The following is a 21,175-nucleotide window of genomic DNA, read 5'->3' as shown; positions in this document are numbered from 1 at the left end:
GTTAATTTAGTTCACCATAATAATATATGTTATGAGTCCCAGATTTGAAGGTCTGTATCTTTTAATGCTTTTCATTATATTATTATAGAGAAATATTAATTTCTTCTATAATATAATATAAAAGAAATTATTAGGTTCCGACGCAAATGAAAATACCATAATATGTCTATAAATGCAAATGATAAATTCGAAACACACAATTAAAAATCACATCTTATTTTCTTCCAGAACACAGCTACAAAAACATCGAGTGCTTACTTCCTTACAAAGAAACATTCATTTAATTTTGAAAGTATTATCATTGTCCAACAATAAAAATATATTTAACCGATATAAATAGAAATAAACATTAAACAGCAAAACTCTTCTTTGGATACCAAATATTCTACATAAAATTGAAAAACCTTCCGAACCAGCTACCGTTTTAACCCCATTATGAAGCTTCACTGCAATAATTTAAAGCAAGGAAATTTGTTGAACCACAACACGCGACCCCTTTTTCTTCTACTTGAGTCATCACATAAATGGCAAGCTTATTACAAATTCTACAAATCCCGTACAGAAAATTCATATAAATTACATCAAGTACATAATAACATATTTTAATGGTCACCTTGATCCGCATATCACAAAAAACTATTAAATTATTATTAAAGGTTGCAAATCAACATTGTATCATTATCATTTATCATCCGTAAAAGAGAAAAAAGCTATATATCTGAGTATCTGATGCAACCAAAATTATAGTTTTCAACATTAGAGCTGTTTTTTTAGTAAAAGGGAGGAGGTGCCCTGCCTCGCCTGGGGAAGGGTTGCTCACTCTGATAACCATCGTATCGAGGGGTGATGTCAAATCCACCTCGGCCACATCGCGGAGGAGGGCCTACGTTTTTCCTGAAGAAGAGGTTATTTTGATAATAAATAGATAAAAAATTTCACGTATTTTAAGAGATCGTTTGAAGCATCAGTTAAAAAATAAAATAATTATTACCTATTTAATTCGCGTTTTTGACACCACTTGGGGGTCCAAATTTTGGGCTCTTTAACTCCTATTTCTTGGCCAATTTTTTATTTTTTCATGCTGATTTGAAGGCCATTAAAGCATTTGACCCAGTCAAAAAAGTTTCAGTTGTATATCTTTTACGGTTTTTGCGGAAAGTCGTGTTAAAGTTGATGCCATGGTGTCAGTAAAATGGCACGGAACCATATATATAATATATCGTCTCGCTTTATATATAGTAAGATTCAAGCTTAAATGTCTAGTAATCAAGCAATGCAAAAAAAATGTCTAGTAATCTAGTAATCAAGTAAGGCAATATATTATATCCTGATGAAGGTAAGCTAAATATATATTATACAATGTACATACACTATAATGTATTTAAATACATAATGTACCTAGGAGAGGGAGGTCCTCTGTACAAACTGTCTGGAGGTCCATGGTAGAGAAAGTTATCAAACATGGGGTATTGGGGGTACACCAGGGACTTCTCCAGCCGAGCGTGGGGGTCTTTCTAAAAATAGAAAAAATGCTGATTCGAAATTTAATAAATTACATCTAATCCTAATTATTGAATAATAATTTACCCTTTAATTATACTTTGCAATCCCATAACAAATCAATTGAACGTACATCGAAAGCTTTATAAAAGCAAGACTAACCGCTACAACAGCGAGCATTTCCTCAATGGCATGGTTAACATTGTCCTCCTCTCCAGATATGGTTGCTACTCGTTCTCCTGGGACCACGCCCCAGTCTCCTTTACTTGTCAGCATCACTTTCACTTTGTTCTCCTGAAAGTGTTCTTTTCTCATTCTATTATTCGGGTGATTTATTATTAATCTTGACACAAGAACAAGAAGCAGGATATTTCTGGGAATTTGATTTTATTAAAATTCGCTATTGACTAGACTGAAATATTGCACAAAATTCAAAAGTAATTAACCGGAGCTAAAATGTTAGTTCACCAATCATACATACCTCTTGGATCTTTTTCACAGTTTCTCCTTTCTTCCCGATGATTTTACCAGCTGAAGTGTCTGCTACAATAAGTTTCATCTCTTTCAGTCTGTTAACACCCCTTCTTTTAGAGGTTTTGCCTTTTTCTTCGGACAGACTTGTTCTCAACCTTAATGTTGTTGTTACAAACCAAACCAATAACAAGCAAAACAAGATAATCATATGTGGAATGAGCCGATGTTTTATGGACACGTTCATTTGAGTTTGAGGATATTGGTAAACAAAAATAATAGCGTTTTTGACGATAGTGGCTTAATTTTGACATCTATTAACCTAGCACGTTCAGAAGTTCTGAACATTAGCCACGTAACCCATACTCCCATATGCACCGCTCAGAAAGAAAATCTATTGTTGTTAGGCACTATAATGTTTCAAATGTCACATTTTGTGTGACTTAGTTAACTGCATTTGTTTAATTATCATTCCTTGGTCTGAAATATAGTAAATTAGGTCAATCTAACAATTATGATACAACATTGGTTAATGGGCACGGATCGAACGGTTACAAGGCAATATTTAGGTAACTTTGTCACACTCATGATACCATACCTCTATTCTACTGTGAGGTGTCCTAAAAACCCTTTCAACTCATTATTTGATGGTTGCTCTACCAATCATAGCCCTAAAATATGTTGTTTTGAATAGTTAGCTAATACAGGCACTTGGTTATTGGGAAATGAGGTTAATTCTGTCACAATATATGAAATTTAAAATTTTGGGCGAATTATTTATATCTGATTTTGGTTTGAAAGGCGGGAAAATTTTATATGATGACAATGTAGTTGATGCAAGTTAAGATCAGTTGATGTTTACATTGTAAAATCCGGATTGGAGTATTATTTATGAGTCGCATTGTTGTAATGTATTCTGGGTAAAATTATCTTTATCCCGGTTGTTGCGACAAGTAAAAATGCTCTTATTAAGGAAAGGAGATTACATTGTCACAAAAAATTATACGAAATCGTAAATAGATTAAAAACAATGATTATAGAATGAAATAGTCTCTAATAATAACTCTTATAATAACTGATGTGACAAAGTAAACATGTCTTGCCCCTATTTTGAAGATCTATATTCTATACCTCTATTAGAATATTGTCCAGAACATCAGAGATTAAGTTTAACAATTTTAGGTTAAATTTGTCAAAGTCACTAAAAATGTGACAAAATTAACTTTTCATGCCCAAACAAGAAATGCGGCCGCTTTTTTTTGTGCATGGCCGCTCAATTTCCCGATCCGTGATGGCGTATTTTGTCATTTTCTATACAACCTGGGGACCCCAGTTTTTACTGTTTATAAGTATGCAGATATGGCGAAGTGACAGGCCGAGCGCCACCATATAATTCCATATTGAATTTGAAAATCGTGTATATTTTTATGTGACCATATGCTTATTGTTTATGCAACCTGACACCCGACACGGATGTGTGCAAAATAGTATAAGTAACTCAAAATAATAATAGTATGCTATCAATTAGTGCCTAGTGGGATATGTACATGGTGAAATTAACAATGTACTTGGTCAGTTCAGCGCCGCGCGCCAACAATTAGCTAATTCGGATTATTCCGCAAAATAACTTTGCGCAGGTAGTCACGTGGGCGATTACAGTGTGTGCAGGCAGGTACGGTCGCGCGCACGCTCGCACGCTCGCAGGTACGGTCGCAAAGCTACCATATACAAAAAAAACCTCGTTCGCTAACCCTTGTCCTTGACTCTTTTGTGCCTTCGGCACTTTGAGTCATGGATCGGGAAAAAATTTCAAGATAGTGTGTAAAAATTAGCATAGGCTGCTTTATTACCTAGATATAAATCAATCCAAACTACAAAAAAATATATGTTAATGTGATGAAGATTACCTAACTCTTATAATAACTGATGTGACAAAGTAAACATGTCTTGCCCCTATTTTGAAGATCTATAACTCTATTAGAATTCAATATTCTTTCAGAAACGATTGGAAGAATATTGTCCAGAACATAAGAGCTCAATTTAAAAAATTTAGATCAATTTGTCAAAGACATTGAAAATGTGACAAAATTAACTTTTTCTGCCCCAACAGTATCAAGATAGTGTGTTAAAATTGGCATAGGATTTATTACAGGTATATTAAAGTATTAATCGATCCAAACTACGAAAAATATCTTTTAGTCTGATGACGATTACCTAACTCTTATAATAACTGATGTGACAAAGTAAACATGTCTTGCCCCTATTTTGAAGAACTATACCTCTATTAGAATACTATGTAACCTTATCATCAAAAAAATTTCGATAAACTAGTTATTTTGCCAGCAAGGAGCTAACAGAGTTATAATAATTTTTTGTGACGAAATTACCCTATTTTTGACCATGTAGCGGTAGTTTAATTGTGACACTGTTAACATATTACCACCTAATAATGATTTATGTGACTGGTGCATGGTTCTAGCAGTGTTGTTTGATCCATAGTACGTATAATATAAGGGGTTTAAGCTGGTATATCATTATTTTTTCAATTTCACACATGTTCAGATATCATCAAGATTATGTGACAAAATAAGCTTGGTTGTGCCTTCTGTGTTTTAATTCCTTATTATTATTACGACTATATGATATAATAACAATTCCCAGCACTTCCAGGCCATCAAATAAACTTATACTACTCAGCATTGCTTATCAGGGTGCCCTAAACATTCATCACATATTTTCTTTAATGTGTGACAGAGTAAACCTGAATGCACCATATAACGAAAAAAGTCGTCAAATATGTAGGTAATGGTCATATGTACCCATCCAATCAACTGGACACTCAAACATTTGTTCAAAAACGGCAGCAAGGGGTTCATATTTACTCCGTCACATGTTTATAGTGTGACAATGTAACCATTTCCGTGCCGGTCGTATTTAAGCGATATCTTATCACCTGATTAAGATATCGTTATGTGACAAAGTTAGCCTAGAGGATGAGACGATTATCCTAACGATCAAGGGTTTAAGTAATTCAATAGTGTGACAAAGTCAACTACACTGTGCCTTTTAATAGGGTCACTTATATTTACCAATATCCTCAAACTCAAATGAACGTGTCCTTATACACATAATATGTTAGTCTTAGCATTAACCTTGATATCAGTATCACTTCCCATTTAAACTGAGAGAGAAATTGAAAATTGATGATATTCCCAATTATTGCCGGACTTAAACATTTAAACACCATACACTCTATAGACTCTAACCACCCTATTTGATTAAAACTAACTTGGAATGGATGAAGGTGACTGCTTCCATTATACTGTCAGGAGGAGCCACCACCAATACAATCCGTTCGTCAGTAAAGGGGAATATCTCATCCCGGTTAGAAACCCTAACCACCGCATTCGTTTTAGATTTCAGCTCTTTAATCGACTCCCCTCCTTTACCAATGATGCTCCCTGAAATAACGATCTGCTATTATATAATTATTAATATTGAAATTATTAATATCGAAAGATTACAAATGTTCGTGAAACTCTATTACTAAGAAACTGAGATTCAGGCGATTTGTTTCTATTCGATGACAGACGAATAATAATTGTAGAACACCTGCTCCAAAATAGTACTTTTATGTCCGTTTGTCACCTCGCTAGTGCTCTAACTCTCTAGCAGATTCTTAGAATCTACCCGACTAGAATCTGAGAGGGGTGCGGTCCCTCTTAAGATTCTTTGACAGGTCAACAAAGAGTCTTAGAATTTCAAGTGTGATATTGATTATTATCGGTTATGATCAAACAAAGGAGCAGAGAAGGACGCCCTAGGTGCTAAGTGAACGGTTCCCATTAAAAAACCGTCTGTACGGTGACAGATGCAACCTTAAAAAGATAGCAGATGCTTGGAAGGGTCATTTCCAGTTTCTGGCATTAACAGACAAGAGATTGGATTGAACAAATTTACTTATACTCTATCATTTACATGAGCTGAGGTCAAACTGAGGTTAATACACTGATTCCTGTTTGCACGGGCTTGCACCTTTTTAACTTGCACCGACTTATACAGTAGTATCTTCTAACGCTTACAGTTTTTCTATGGCTTCAGTTTCTCGATGATTTCACAACAATTTTTCAGTGCCTTACAGTTTGCAACTGCTGGAAAAGACAAAATCAAACTTATACTGGTGCGGTGGTGAAATATGATAATATCAAAATATTAAAAGTTTTTCCATAATATTTTGTAGAAGTCAAATTGCGAAAAATAGTGAAACTTAGCTGCGGCCTTTCCTAATGACCAGGGTCAGTCACAAACCCTCCATACCAATCTCTTTAAAGGGCAATGGAAAACATTAGTCTTCAATTTGGTGTGTGAGCACTCTCAGTGCATATCTAGTATATAATTATGTTAAGTTTGAGTACGAGCTCATTTACAGCTGGTTGGTCCGTTAGTAGACAGAAAATTTCACATGAACCAGGTGTTATGAGCATCATAAGAGTGAAAGGAGACTAATATATTATCAGTGTTCAATAATATAAAACATTTGATAAAATCGTAAGAATTTAATCTATACGGACATCTCTGGGAATAGAGCCCCGATAAGGTTAGAGCACTGAATCAGCTGGTCAGTATAAGTATACCGTTAGTAGGAGGTAATATCTTATCCTTTACAAGAACAATTCCTTACAGCACATTTACTTGAAGTGGTTTTTTTACATTTCCCTTCCGTTTTTAAATCAGCAGACAGTTACATCATATAGCTGTCGGCACAAAACTTGCCGATCAATTTTGTAACTTTTAAACATTTTTTCTCTCCAGGATGAGACTCACATTTTCCATTATTTTGGTAAGCAGTCTGCTTAATGCAGCACTTTGCGCCTACAAGCATGTTGATGGAGTCCGTATCATTACTTCTGATAGAAGCTATGCAGGAACCTCTGGGAAGATAAGATTTGGAGTTCGACAGGGATCCAAGAGCTGTGAAACGATTCGTGCAACGATTGACGAACCAAAGCGAAACCTCCATTACAGCGAATACCGTCAGAGTAAATTTGGCTCATGTCGATATACCTTGTTTGATACTTTGAAGAAACTAGAGTTTCGAGTGCTGTCTGACTCCGGGGATGATGCCTACATTAACATGGCAGCCATTCTGATAAATGGGAGGTGGAGAGAGTGGAGAGGATATCAGGTTAAGGTTAACAAACATGGTGAGGGTAATGCTTGGCGAACTGCAATAGAAGGTGAGTTCAAACTATACAATGATATTCCAGATAACTTTCCTCGTCTATAGCTGTGTGTGTGTGTGTGTGTGGTATAACCTTACTTTAAATAAAACTATTAAATTTTATTAGAAAACTGAACAAGATTCTATTAAACAGTTTACAGTGGTCAGTGAGATAGTGAAAACCAATTCTTTTAGGATGCGACTGCGAAAACATCAATGGTTATGACTTCAAAGCTACCGACATTGACTACGACATTGATGCTGGCAGAGTTTACTCAGCTAAACCTGATTTTGTCGTGTAAGTAGTAAATAGTAATATGGTAACTATGCAAAATAGTAAAAACTAGTCATTTTGATCCTGGCCTTTCAATTGTTCATTCATCACTAACTCTGTTGATGAGTTGATAATTTCAGCCACAAAGAACTTAAGAATGGTGGCAGCAGAGATTTGGTCGTTCCGATAACTTCAACCATTGAGGTGTCTGAGTCAATATCTTTTACTCACACTGCTGGTGCCTCAGTCACAGTTGGAACTTCATTTGAAGTTGGAGTTCCTTTGATAACTTCTGCTGAAATTTCGACTGAGATCAGTGCATCATATGAGTTCAGCGCAGGTAACAGCAGAATATATAGTACAATTATTATGCTCCGTTGTCAATTCTGTTTAAGATTTCTTGGCATTCAATCGAATGTCAGCTTGCATCTTGTGGTTGCTCAGTGGTTTAGATGTATTCGTTATTATTTGTGCCATACATACCACACAGTCATGTCATATCATAATATATATATATTTATATGTAATCTTGCAGGTAATGATAAGACAGTAACAAAGACAATGTCAGTTGAGTTTGCATGCACTGCCCCACCAAGGAAGAGGGCTGTATGTAATGCTGTGATGCTAAAGAACAGAGTTGACATTCCTTACGTTTTGACATGGTCTCACAAAAGAATGGACGGTAAGCTCAGGTTATAGGGGTTATAACGGGCAAGGTCAAACGTAGGGCAATGAATCAATTGATTGTTTATGTAACACACTTTAATGGATCATCTAAATATTCAAAATTAACGAACACGTTTTTTTTTCACTTTTTAACTGCTGTTCCTAATCTAAGACTTTTACTTAAAGTTCCTTTCTCTTAGAATGTATTTGCAAAGAAAAGGGTATTTTTGAAGAAGTAGTGGCAAACAGGATAGAGATGCAGGTTCAAGAGTTCGACCTCTCAAAAGTAGTCCAAGCAAAGCGAGAGGATATTACCGGAGGATTTGATAATTTCAAGCGTAAGTAAATTATCATTATTCTCAACTTGATTACAATTGGAGAGGTGGGGCCATACGCATTAACCTCTTTTTGAGATGATTTGAAAAATATTGCTTACTTTCCCAATACAGTAAAACCCCAATTTATTGCAAATCACGATTAACTGCGGTCATTTCCTTTCCCCAAATAGGGTTAAACATACACATATCGTAAACAAACAAAACCCTTGATTTACCGCAAACCTGGAATTACCGTAGTAGTAAATCAGGGTTTTACTGTAGCAAGAAAGTGTGAAGCATTTATATTGATAATTTTTATCAGAAGAGTGACAATAAACACTATATTTGAGTAGTTGTGGCTGTAAACGTTAAAGTGAGGCTTTACAGTTGGTGTGACAAACATTTGACTTCATTCTACCCTTAAACAACTAGAAAATCATAATAACCCTCAGTTCACCAATCATATTCAATTATTCAGGTGACTAGTAAGGAGAGGACTGACTAAAGTGTTTGAGGATACAGAAAACTTAGATAAGAAGATAATTCGACCACCTTTCAACTTAATGATTTAGGATCTCACAGACATTTGATTTCATCTTGAATTTATTTTGTATCCCTTGAAATATGTAATCTCCAATTTGGAAGAATTTTAAGTAGAAGCTTTTTTGATGTTTCCTTGATCCAAATTTCACAGCTTTGGCTGAATTTTTTACCATTGTCCAATCAGTGAGGTTGGTGACATGAGAGTGACACCATCCAAGATGGAAGTACTGGAAGCTGAATATCCAAAAAAAGTTTTAACTAAAGGAAAATCATGAAAACATCCTACCAGTGGACATTTTGAGATTTCAGTTTTTGCAACCCAAATTTCATTGTAATCCGATTATAATTGTTGGCCATTAAAAATATCATCATGATGATGATGATGAAAATCTTAAAATAACTGGCTACAATGAGCATTTTATTAACAATAAATAGTAAAGATCAAAACTTCAATTTCCAAAAGACTAATAATTTTAAATACCTACCTAACAAAATTACACCCCGTTAAAACGTTATAAAACATCAGTAATTTAGTACAAACTTAAAGATCTTAACAATTTCTACACTTCAAAATACTAGAATAAATGTTCATAGAACAGAATATTTGACTTTACCAGTCACTTGACGTTTCAAAGTGAAACTGAGGTTAAAGATGCAGTTACAAAAGGCCACTGGTTCTCAATGGTTACTGAAACAAACTTTTTCCAAAATAAAAGTTTTAAAGCAGTCCATATCTGCTTTTCTTTGAACTAAACAGCTCAAATAGAAAAACTCATTCCCTTGTTATTAAAACAATATTTAATTTAAAGGTGTTTGTTATCAAATAAGCAAAGTCCAATAACACTTTACTACACTTCAATATACATGGTATTTCATTCTTTATCATAGTAGTAGCAAGATTAGCAAAATTAGATGCTATAATAAATCCTTATCTTTTCGAAAGATTAATCTTTCGCTTAAGATGTAGCCCCTCGCTTTCTACAATTTCAACACACACACTTATAAACATTTCGTCCCTTGAACAGTTCAGTATGATGGAGCCCTGCTCAGCTGCTAGATCGACCATGGACCTACCGCTGTTACACAGGGTGATGATTCGTTCAGCTTGACATTGTAGATTCGCGTCCACAAGCTCACAACTTGATAGTAGGTGCAGTGCTGTTTGCTCATCCGAGCCACAGATGCATAGCGGAGAGGCCACTGCTCTGTCAACTCTGAAGAGAAACGAGTTCAGTAGATTGTTCTTGTACATGAGACTCATAACTAATACTTCCACTTCGCGGCTCACTCCAAAGGGGATAGGAAGGGGGTTGCAGGAGACTCTTGGAATTTCAGACCATCCTTCCGTCAGTAGTAGGTTTTGTAAGCTCTCTTGCCAAAGAAGCTCTGTGAATTGCTGCATCATTCCTTTAGTGTACTTATAAATCTTTTTGGGTAGTAACAGAACTTGTTCTAGATTTCTCTGGGTTAAGTGACAGGTCTGACCTTCAGTGCTGAAATGTTCTACTTTCCATTTTAAGAATTTCTGCACGTCTCGGAGATGGAAGAGTACTGTTGGGTTCATTTCATCTAGTTGAGTTCTCACGAAGTCAAAATGAATGTCGTCTGAGTCATGGAGAACCTTAAGGTAATGTTTGATCGAAATTACTCTCCCCATTGTTTGGAGTGGTGGTACACCCAGAATGACTTCAAGAATGGCCCCGTGTACATTGAAAACAGCCCCGACTGCAGCTTTAGACACTCTGTACCACAGTTTGTTTATGTCTGTCATATTTGAATTTTTCATCCATATAATAGATCCATAGAACAGTGTTGAGAAGAGAATGGTTTTGGCAACTCTAACTAGCACTGCTTGGTTCATGCCCCAGTTTCTGTTTGCATAACGACTCATACAAACCCAGCGGTAGACTAGATTATTGTAGACATGCTTGCTGTGCTGTTTGAAGGTCAACTTACTGTCTAGTATGACACCCAGAACTTTCGTTTGATCTGTTAGATGAATTAGTTTCCCTCCTAGTTTGAATGAGGTTGGGATTCCGGCTTGATCATATGAGTTGAAGCATATAATCTCAGTCTTATTTGCATCACAGTTTATAACCAGGCGCCAACAAGATGTCCAATATTCAATGCTGTCCATAGCCAGGTTGAGATAGAAAAGACACTCTTCTAAGTCTCTGCCAACCACTTTAACTGTCCCATCATCAGCAAACTTCAAGACACTAATCTGTTGGTACACTGAACAGACAGCCTCGATATCCATAATGAAGAATTTGAACAACATAGGGGACAGCACAGATCCTTGTGGTAACCCATAGTCCAGGCAGTCTCTAACTGGGCCGAGAAATCCATTTATTAGAAGGCAAACTGTACGACTAAACAGAAAGCTGTCTATAGTTTTAAGATAGCAGCCATGAACGCCAGCTCTCCAGAGCTTAACAACTAGTCCTTTTTTCCACACTGAATCAAAAGCTTTTTCGAAGTCAATGAACAAACAAAGTACCGTAAGCTTCTTCATAATATCACCTTTAATACCAGCAGTCAGCCTATTGAGGTATCTGATAGTGTTTTTACCTTTGGAGAAACCTTCCTGATTTACATCAATAATTCCCACTTTCTTTAGATATACCTCAAGTCGTTGTGCCAAGATTCGTTCAAGCAGTTTGCCTACATACGAGGAGATTGAAATTGGCCTGTATGCACCTGCTTTGGAATATGAGGACTTTCCATCTTTTTTGAGGAACACGATCTTAGAGTCGTTCCTCAACCAAAGTCCATTACGCAAGCAGAGTGTGAAGAGCCTGCTTAGTGCATGAATTGCATTTGGACCTAGTTTCTTTAGCATAGACTGATGTACTTCATGATTATCAAAACTAGCCGCTGTAGAGTGAATACCTTTCAGAGTAGCAGTGATCTCCCATGGTGTAACCGGGCAGTAAAGGGCGGAGCTGCTTGTAAATCTATCTGCCATATCCTCACTGGGCTGGAAGTTGCTGTTTTTGATGTCGTCATACAGGTTGTTTATTTCCTGATAGAAAACATCATCAAATTGATCGATATTATGAACTATGTGTTTAGCCTGAAAAAACGTTCCAAACATTTCCTTCTCGATGTCAGCATTTTCTGTGAGAATAGTTCCATCCTCTGAGATAAGAGCTTCAACCATTTGATCAGATGGGGGTTTGAAGAGCTTATTGAACTCTTTCCAGAACTTTTTTGCCTGAGAGGTGTTCAGGTCATTTGTCTTTCGAAGGATAAACTGCTGACATGCCTGCTTTCTTGCTTCTTCAAATTCCTTCTCTGAGGTCTGCATTGCTTCAAATGCAGTGTCCGTATTTCTGGTTAAATACGATTTGAGGTCGAATCTTAGTTTCCCAGAAAGCACAGATAGCTTGGGGGTCCAGTACGGTTTACTGTGTTTGGAGACACATTTCATTTGGCAGTTTTCTTTTGTAGAAACATCAATAGCTGTGTTAATAACTTCCAGCAATTCCTTGATAGTCCCATCAGTTGCTAAGCTATCGGTTTTTTCGAGTGTCAAGTCAATCTCAATGTCTCTAGTCCAGTTAAACCAGTCCATTGACTGAAGGTTATACTTCTGAACATTCTCTGACCTGATTGCCACAGGTTGTGATTGAACATTGATTGATACTGGAACGTGACCTCTCAAAGGAGCCCCACTATACAAGTTAGCAAAGTGATCTGCAATTGGATGATCTATATACTTATCGAGCTGTGTGGATGTGATGAAAAAGTCAATATGGCTGCTCCCATTCCTTGCCAAGAACGTGCTTGACGAAGGTGCATGGACACAGAACTTGGACCAGTCTAGATGTTCTTCAATATATTTTCCATACTTATTTACCACAGTATCATTCCAGATAAAGTGGCGAGCATTAAAATCCCCCATAGCAATCACACCTGTACACTTGTGAAGCTTGCTCATTTCATGAGCCTTATCAAGCATAACCAACATCTCTTTCACACCTGATAGGTAGTCCAGTTTCAAATAGAGGTTGCCAATTATGTATCTTTTGCCGTTCCAAGATAACATTCCCCAAACTGAGTCAATATTTGATGAAATGTTTGAGATAACAGGAAGCTGTGTGAACATGATCTCTTGTCTAACCATGATTGCACAGCCTTTGTTGCTATTATTATTTGTATCTTCAAAAGTTTTCATGTTTGTTAATGATTTCCATTGGCTTCCAGCACCTGTCTCCTGCACACCAAATAGAAGGATGTCGTTGTCAAACGCATACTTGCTTAGCATCATGTTGCTTCTTTGGGATAGTCCGCAGATGTTGATTGTGCATAATTTACCAAACACTGTGCTATTTTGGGCATTTCTACTTGAAGTGTTATAATCGATCATAATGCATCATGAGAGAATTTAACCAATTTCTCTTTGTACACTGCACAATCAAATGATCCTGCTTGGTGATCTTTGTTGCAATGTGCACACTTGAACCCACTGGTTATTGAACAGCTATTGCTTTCATGATTTTCTGCACATTTCCACACTTAGCTGGCTTGGTGCAATACCGGTGAATATGTCCCCAACCTTGGCACTTGTTGCACTTGATAACCCTGGACCTTCTTTTGTACTCTTCAACAATATAGCGCTGATGACAAAACTGTATCTTGTCTTTGACTACCTTCATCATTTCTTCTCGAGACGAAAATTCAAGTTTGATCATTCCATTGAATGATTTATCAGACCTTTTCCGTTGAAATTCGCATTTTGTGACAATACCAGAGTAGTTTTGCATAATCTCATTTTTCATGTCATCCTCATTGTGATCATCATACACATGCTTAACCATGGCCACAGTGTTATAGTCTCCTGGTATTTTCATACCTTTATTACCACCAAAATGACTTGTTTCCCAGTTAGACTGCACATTGTTTGCTGTGTTTTCATCTTCAAACTCAAATGTGATGGATCCTGATGCCGTTAGCCTACAATGTTTGATCACCATGCCTTTGTAATGCTGATTGAAAGCCTTACGTATATCACGACTAGTCCTTATGTTAGTATCTTCTGGTCGGATAACAACTCTGGTACGTTTGAGTCGCTCAACATCATCAGACTCCTGTTTAGCTTTTGATATAGATTTCAAACCCTCCATGACCTTTTGTGGGATAGGACTGTTTTTGGAGATACCATTTGAAACAGCAGTACTGTAGGGTACTTTAGTGGCCGCCTGTTTTACCTTAGTTTCTACACTGTTAACCTTCACAGCCATAGCATCCAACTTATGCTCCACACGCTTCAGCTTGGAGAGAGCACTACCATACACGGAGTTGCATGGGGGGCACAGCACCTTGATGTAGCTTGGAGAGTCCTTAAGAGCTTTAAAAAGGTCAAGACTAACAGGCTTGTATGTGCAGCTAGTGTGAAAATACCACCCACATCCACTACATTCGATACCAAGACCTGATGTATCTGACCTATCTGTAACCTCTTTACAGCAAACAGAACATGGATACATCACCTTACCAGATTCTGATTTAGCAAAAATTCCTTTTACCTTTCCATCTGCTGACTCAAAATCGACAAATGTACCTTTGTTACTGAATATCGCCAAAATGTTCTCATTAGCCTGGTCCCCAATTCCTCGTATGAAGACTTTGCTGCTGCGCAGTAGTTCACGTTTTCCATCCTCGTCATACCCATCCGGAGCAATCAGCTGGAATTTGTACAAAACACTATCAAGCTGAGGAGAAGTTAATTCAGATAGAATCAGGGATTTAGAATTAGAAGTAGCCATTCAAAACGTTTTCCAAGGTGTACGTCAATCCAGAGATGTCGAAACAAAATTGAGAAAGATATAACCCACCGGAGAGGTTCCGACTTGTGGGTCGGACTCCCTTTAAAGATATAGATGAGAAGTGAAGAAAGGTCTTCAGCGACTGGTCTGGAGGCCTTGTCTGGTCAGAGTCTACGTTATAGCTTGTCTACGATTCCACTACTTCTCCACTATTTGTACATGTCACATACCTCAAATTATTTGTTATATAGTAGTGTTGAAAGTATTAAAACTATCATCATGAGAGATACAGTAAACTTAAGTTGATTACCTGCCACAACTCCGGGTATCAGAATCTTGAGGGTGATCCTCTTGTTTGTGCTCTCTTCATCTTTGGGGGTTGAATTTGGAACAACCATGTTCTATTTCACGCTACAACACATTGTGTTAGTGAGATAATAAAGTGCAAAGATGTGTACAATTGAACTTCTAAGAAACAGTTATATTCAAAGTAAACTACTAAATAAAATGGTCTGCAGATGCAGACTGTAACTTGTAATTGCAAATTGGAGTCTGCAGTTCCAAGCTACATGACATAAAAAAATTGTAATTTAAGTGACGCATTGTTTGATAATAATAACCTGCTTCAATTTGACTATTTAAGCACATTGATCGTGTAATGAAACATTTAAAAAAGTTGACAAAGATTCTTATATAAAGCACCTTCCAACAGATCAGCAAAGATCAATATAAGTGAGAGGATTGACTAATGCAATTACTGAAAGAAATAATATAAATAAATTGTTTCAAACAGTACACACATACACATTACTGAAAGAAATGACATCTTTGCCTTTTTGCCCTTTCCGTCATATTTGTCGAAGTCTGCAGAATATTGAAAATTTCAAGTTTAGATGCTTTTAGTTTTTATAATTGCCTGTCTTGGTAAAGGATACTATTTTCGCTTGCATTCCTTTAATTGATGCTTCAAAGCCAGTCATTATTAGCATAGAGCCAGCCATTGACAACTAGGGTTAATATTTGTAACAAACAAGAACTTCGAGATGCTATTGCTCTAAAATATGATTGGTCAAAATTGTTTATAATACATGTATTGTGAATTATAAATTTTTAAAAAGATGACAGGGTTTTACACCCCGGAGCCAAATCCAACGCTAATCACAACACCCCAGCAAAGATGTACAATAAGCATGAGAGAGAGAGAAAGAAAGGAAATATGGAGACCGCTGTGTACAGATCGAAAAAGGAACTGCAATGGCCTTTTTCTTTCCTATTCTCGACCACCGGAGGTATGGGCCCACAGGCTACCATGTTCCTTAAACGAGTGGCAACACTTCTGGCAGCCAAGACCAGCCAGGACAAAAGCCTCATCATGGCAAATCTAAGACGTCGTTTGCGATTTGAGCTACTTAAAACAGTTTTGATTGCAGTGAGAGGACACAGAGGACGGTATTATGAGAAAGCAATACCTGTTGACGAACTGGACCTAAATCTGATCTCGCACACACCACCAGCGATGAAGACAAGGGTGATGATGTTGATGATGAAGATGAGGAAGTTGATGATCAGCGATGAGGTTGCAAATGTAGAGGAAGAGGTTTCAGAAGAGTGATATGAAAAGAAGACAATATTCTATTCTAATTTATTGATTCTTATATTTATTGAAATAAACATATAATATCCATTACTCCAGGAGTGATGACAGGATATATATGACAGACGACATAACAATGTAGACATAAAATTTTTTGCCGAGGCGCTCGATTTTGAAAATAAAATGTGTTTTATAAATGACAAAATTTGCACAGCACGTGCTTGTCTGTATAATGTTTTATCAAGGTTTACAAAACCTGTATACAATGTTTTAAAGTACAAGGCTATAGAATAATCGTTTCAATATTTCTCTATTATTAATGAACTGACTCGGCGCGCGCTACTTTAAAGTTTCGTGCCTTCGAGAAGAAAGCGGCGCGCGCTAATTCGAACAAATTTAAACGAGTATCATCCGTCAATTTCAATACTAGCATCAAAAACTTTGAATTAAGTTTTAATTTTAAAACGTGTGTGGTTTTAAAATAAATTAATAATGAATCAATAAATTCATTTTATGCTGTCATAATTGTAGCGCAAATTGATAATATATAATTTTAATAATATTATAAGTGGATTGCAGCGCAATGAACTTGCACCACTGTGCCGCGCCGGGATGTGAATAAGGATTGACACTGTCGGTTATAACTATCATCAGTCAAATTTTAAACTGAATTTTTTAAAAATATTATTTTAGTATTTATTTTATTTAAAAATCACAACCGATGTTTTTTTGAAATTTTTATAAATTTGTTTTAATTTTAAGTTAATCGTGTATAAGTCGTTACTTATATTTAGCTTACTAATTTATTTTCCGCTACTCTCACGGATAGCTTAGAGTGTGAATTGAAAAGGTTATCATATATTATTATATGTATATCTGTGATTGAGGGTTCATAGACCCTGACATAAGATGTAAAATTTTTTAAAGTGTGAGAGTACCCTTCAGCAAACATAATAGTAATATTTTATATTGAACACGCTATATTTAACATGTTATATTTGACATACAAACTAACTACTCCAATATATAATATTACTATGACTGAAAATAAATCTGGCTAAATTGTTATAATTCAGATGAACATTTTGACATTTGGGAACAAACTGGATGTACTTGACTGCAGACCAAATATTTTAGTATGACAATTGTAAAATGATTGGGTCACCAATCAAATCCCTTTTGTCTGTCTTAGATATCACAATGTTCCTGGTGTTTGATTGCTTTACAGTGTTTTATTTTTTCCCGATCCATTACTCGAAATGCTCAAGGCACAAAAGAGTCAAGGACAAGGGTTAGCGAATAAGGGTTTCCCCCCATATATGGCAGCTTGCAACCGTTGTGCGTGCCCTCGCGCTCAGTTATCGCTCACGTTCCTACCTGTGCAAAGTTGTTTTTAGGTATATACCTTCTGTCCATTCTCTTGCTACTCCAAGTGTCCGTGTCAGGTTGCATAAACAATAAAAATATGGTTACATAGAAATATACACAGTTTTAAAATTCAATATGGAATTATATTAACTGGCCTGTCACTCCGCCAAATCTGCATTCTGCATGCTTATAAACAGTAAAGACTGGAGTCCCCAGGTTGTATGGAATATGATAAAATACGCCATCAAGGATTGGGAAATTGAGCGGCCATCCACAAAAGAAAAGCGGCCGCATTTCTTGTTTAACAACTGGGACATCGTTATTAAGTTCTACTGTAATAACATGGTCCAAGAAAACGATTAATTATACTTTTGAATAACTTCAATGCTAGAAACTATTATCTTTATTCATCAGGATCATACCAACAAAAATGATTTAAAAGATAAATACCTTAATGTGGTAATCTGTGCCCATAATACAAATTGTCCCAATACAACATTTATTGCATACAGCCATATCTTTCACCTTGTTAAGCTCATTTAAGCTATTGATAAACATATTTCTTACACCTAAATCACATCTTAAAACAGGTAACACGTTCATTCGTGGTCCTAATCTACTTGCAAACAGATTGTCAGATTCAATGGCGAATGATATTGACATTACAACCAGTGACATAATGAAGGGCCCCGCTGACCCCGCTGTGCGCCGTCTTAGGGGGGGGCGCCAAATCGTCGTTTGAATGTGGGACAATTTCGAAAACTTAACTAAAGTACTAGCAAAACTGCGCGTTTTGCTCTAGATACACACTTTTTTAGAGATTTTACTGGCGTATCCTCTAAAATCACCTAATTTGTTCAATTTTATGGAGGGGCACGAAAAGGGGAGGGATCGCTAACAGAGGGGCGCTTTTTCGGCGGGGGCGCCAACAGGCAATGTTACGCCACTGATTACATCTAGAAACTATAGTCTTATTTTCATGTTTCAATAACATCCTCCAGTACACTTCCTTACATATTATGTGCTGCCTTTAGCTTACTAATTGACCAAAAATCGACCTTTCTTCCTGACCAATTTCAGCTCGCAAATGGAGTTGAGACCTCGCGAATTTTAGTAGGGTTGTAGAAAAAGGACAGGAATAGTAGATAGCATTCTTAGAATTTTGATTTAAGCTTTAGATTTTATATAATTAACATTGTAAGTGAGGTAAAATTAACATTGTTGCTTAGCAACATCAAAAAATTACACGTGTGCAAGCAACCACAGATTAGCAACGCTTTATGATACATCGTTACTACAGACAAGGCTCACATTTACGCTCAAGATTATTACTATTCATAACTTTGGTTGTGATTGATATTTTTTGACGCGGTAAAAAGTATCGATTAGAAAAACCGAATACTTGCAACGTAGTTGTCATTGTCAAATAAAATCCATACTTTCTACAGTACAGAGCTTAGAGCTAAATGGTGAATAGAATAGATTAATTTAAACATAAATGATTTTTAAAATTTCCTTGAACAAAGCTTTTGACTAGCAGGTTTGTAGTAAGTAATTTAACTTTTAATGTATGCTGTAATTTGAATCAAACTTTACTATTTTTGCTAATAATTTTACCACGTATCAGCGGCCAGGTCAAGTTAGCGTTGCAGAGCAAAAATTGTGTTTTCATTTGAAAATGTTTGAGTGTATAAAATAATTTATGATTTTATATATCTGCAATTTCACCGGTTTGCTGTTTTATTGCCTTACTTTGTTGAATTTTTACATGGGTCTGCTCCTGGTTCAGTTTGCTTGCGCAACCTGAACCTGAAAGTTTTAATACTTTCAACACTACTATATAACAAATAATTTGAGGTGCAGGGGTCTGTCCAAGCTGGCCCCCTGGACTCCGGACATATCTCTGATATCATATCATCATGGCTACTACCTCAAGTGCTAGTACCCAAAGGCGTTCCCCTAGACACACTCCTCCTCCTACCAACCCAGGATCCAGAGCTAGCATGTCACCATCCGGCAGAGGAGCTACCTCCCAAAAGAAGAAACCTCTAGCAGACAACAAAGCCCTGCGCAGGAACAGCCCTAGCGCAATGGCCCAGAAAGCTGTGCTGGGTAAACGCCCATCAAAGTCACCCCAAGAACAACCAGAGACATCTGTTCTTAAACCTCCAGGTAATCTGGTTATTGAAAAGATCAGCCCAAACCTGATATCAGCTTTAGAATCATCAAACCTCAGAAAGAGCCCCAGCAGTCCAATGAGCCCTCTGTACAAGTCCTTTCCTCCATTCTCACATGCTGAAGAGTCTGCTGAAGAACTTGAAATCCAGGATAAACCTACAGTAAAACAACGGGCTTCAAAGAGTGATTGTCCTTGCCGATCAACATCAGATGGTAAGGAATGGAAGTTCAAGTGTACCAGATGTTTTCAGCACTGGCATGCTTCCTGTTCCAATCTCAAGGGTGCTAACAACATTCAGCACGATACACCTCTTGAAGCTTCTCTGAATATTATTCTCTCAGAATGGCTATGTCCATGGTGTTTCGATACATCATTCCCCAGACCAGGCTCCAGCATGTCAGCCAAGATGGACAACAACCTAAAGAGCTCTGTAGACTACAGCCAGAACATACAGGCTATATCAGATGCTATTTCTAATGCTGTTGGTAACAGTATGCCTACTGTGGAGATTGTATCCCTGGAGACAAGACTGAAGAAGCTGAGTCAAGAGATTCATGAATTTCAGCAGTCCAGAAGTCCATCTGAAGCACCACCTGCTACAGAAATCCCCCTCCCTAAATGCACAGAACCTCCAGTGTGTGATTACCTGGTCGATGTGCTAAGTGCTGAGATCCTCAAAGAAGTTACAGAGTTTCTCCTGGAGAGCCAAGCTAGTAATAAGTTCATCCCGAAGAATGGAAGACAGGTCCTCAAGTTTGGGGAAGACTACTCTTATACTGGTGATTCAGACCCACCCCTATCCCCCACAATCCCAGCACCCCTTGCCTCAGCCATAGACGCAGTTACATCAAAGTGCAGACTGACCCATAAGCCCAACTCCATCCTAATAAACTACTACCCTCCCTCAGTTGATACCACCACTAGTAGCAAGCTCCCTTTTCACTCTGACGATGAGTCTGAGATTATTGCTAACTCAGAAATTGCTACTATCAGCATAGGCGACGTCAGGAAGGTGTGCTTTAAGTGCATCCATGAGACCGGAAACGAAGCCTCAACTGAGTATGTTCATAGTGTGAGTCCAGAATCTAACTCAGTGTATGTGATGACACGATCGTCACAAGCCTGGTATCGTCACGGTATTGATGAAACAGGTCCTGCTGAAACTCAGTCTTCTGTGCAGACAGGAAGGTTCTCCATCACACTGAGAACTGTGAGCAAACAGTTTAGCAGGAGCTGCATCATCATGGGCGACTCTAACACCAAGCCCATCA

General features: G+C 37.2%; 4 protein-coding genes across 7 annotated transcripts in view; 2 read left to right on the top strand and 2 right to left on the bottom strand.

The window, feature by feature from the left end:
* Positions 1–15,036, bottom strand: part of LOC134815141 (RWD domain-containing protein 1-like) — a 38,469-nt gene extending 23,433 nt beyond the window's left edge. The window contains exon 1 of one of the 2 annotated variants that reach the window (XM_063823643.1): positions 14,994–15,036. The gene's annotated coding sequence lies outside the window, so the exon portion shown is untranslated. The remainder of the gene's footprint in view (positions 1–14,993) is intronic. The other variant, XM_063823642.1, reaches the window with a different exon arrangement.
* Positions 162–15,176, bottom strand: LOC134815140 (uncharacterized). The gene is made up of 6 exons (XM_063823641.1): positions 15,074–15,176; positions 5,261–5,432; positions 1,982–2,129; positions 1,663–1,794; positions 1,399–1,514; positions 162–894 (listed from the first exon to the last, which is right to left on the bottom strand). Exons 1-6 carry the CDS (start codon positions 15,159–15,161, stop codon positions 771–773), a joined length of 780 nt encoding a protein of 259 aa, XP_063679711.1. The 5' UTR covers positions 15,162–15,176; the 3' UTR covers positions 162–770.
* LOC134815861 (uncharacterized) lies at positions 6,807–9,036 on the top strand. The gene is made up of 6 exons (XM_063824448.1): positions 6,807–7,208; positions 7,388–7,490; positions 7,607–7,806; positions 8,002–8,148; positions 8,333–8,470; positions 8,928–9,036. Exons 1-6 carry the CDS (start codon positions 7,106–7,108, stop codon positions 8,933–8,935), a joined length of 699 nt encoding a protein of 232 aa, XP_063680518.1. The 5' UTR covers positions 6,807–7,105; the 3' UTR covers positions 8,936–9,036.
* A 4,382-nt stretch (positions 15,177–19,558) lies between the features above and the next one.
* LOC134815342 (ubiquitin-like modifier-activating enzyme ATG7) overlaps positions 19,559–21,175 on the top strand; it is a 78,935-nt gene continuing 77,318 nt past the window's right edge. For 2 of the 3 annotated variants that reach the window (XM_063823865.1, XM_063823866.1), the window contains exon 1: positions 19,559–19,582. The gene's annotated coding sequence lies outside the window, so the exon portion shown is untranslated. The remainder of the gene's footprint in view (positions 19,583–21,175) is intronic. The other variant, XM_063823864.1, reaches the window with a different exon arrangement.

The sequence above is a fragment of the Bolinopsis microptera genome, chromosome 5, assembly GCF_026151205.1.
Source record: "Bolinopsis microptera isolate Bmic1 chromosome 5, MBARI_Bmic_1.0, whole genome shotgun sequence".
NCBI classification, from domain to species: Eukaryota; Metazoa; Ctenophora; class Tentaculata; order Lobata; family Bolinopsidae; genus Bolinopsis; species Bolinopsis microptera.
The sequence above is the reverse complement of the archived record's forward strand: the minus strand, read 5'-3'. Positions and strand labels throughout refer to the sequence as shown.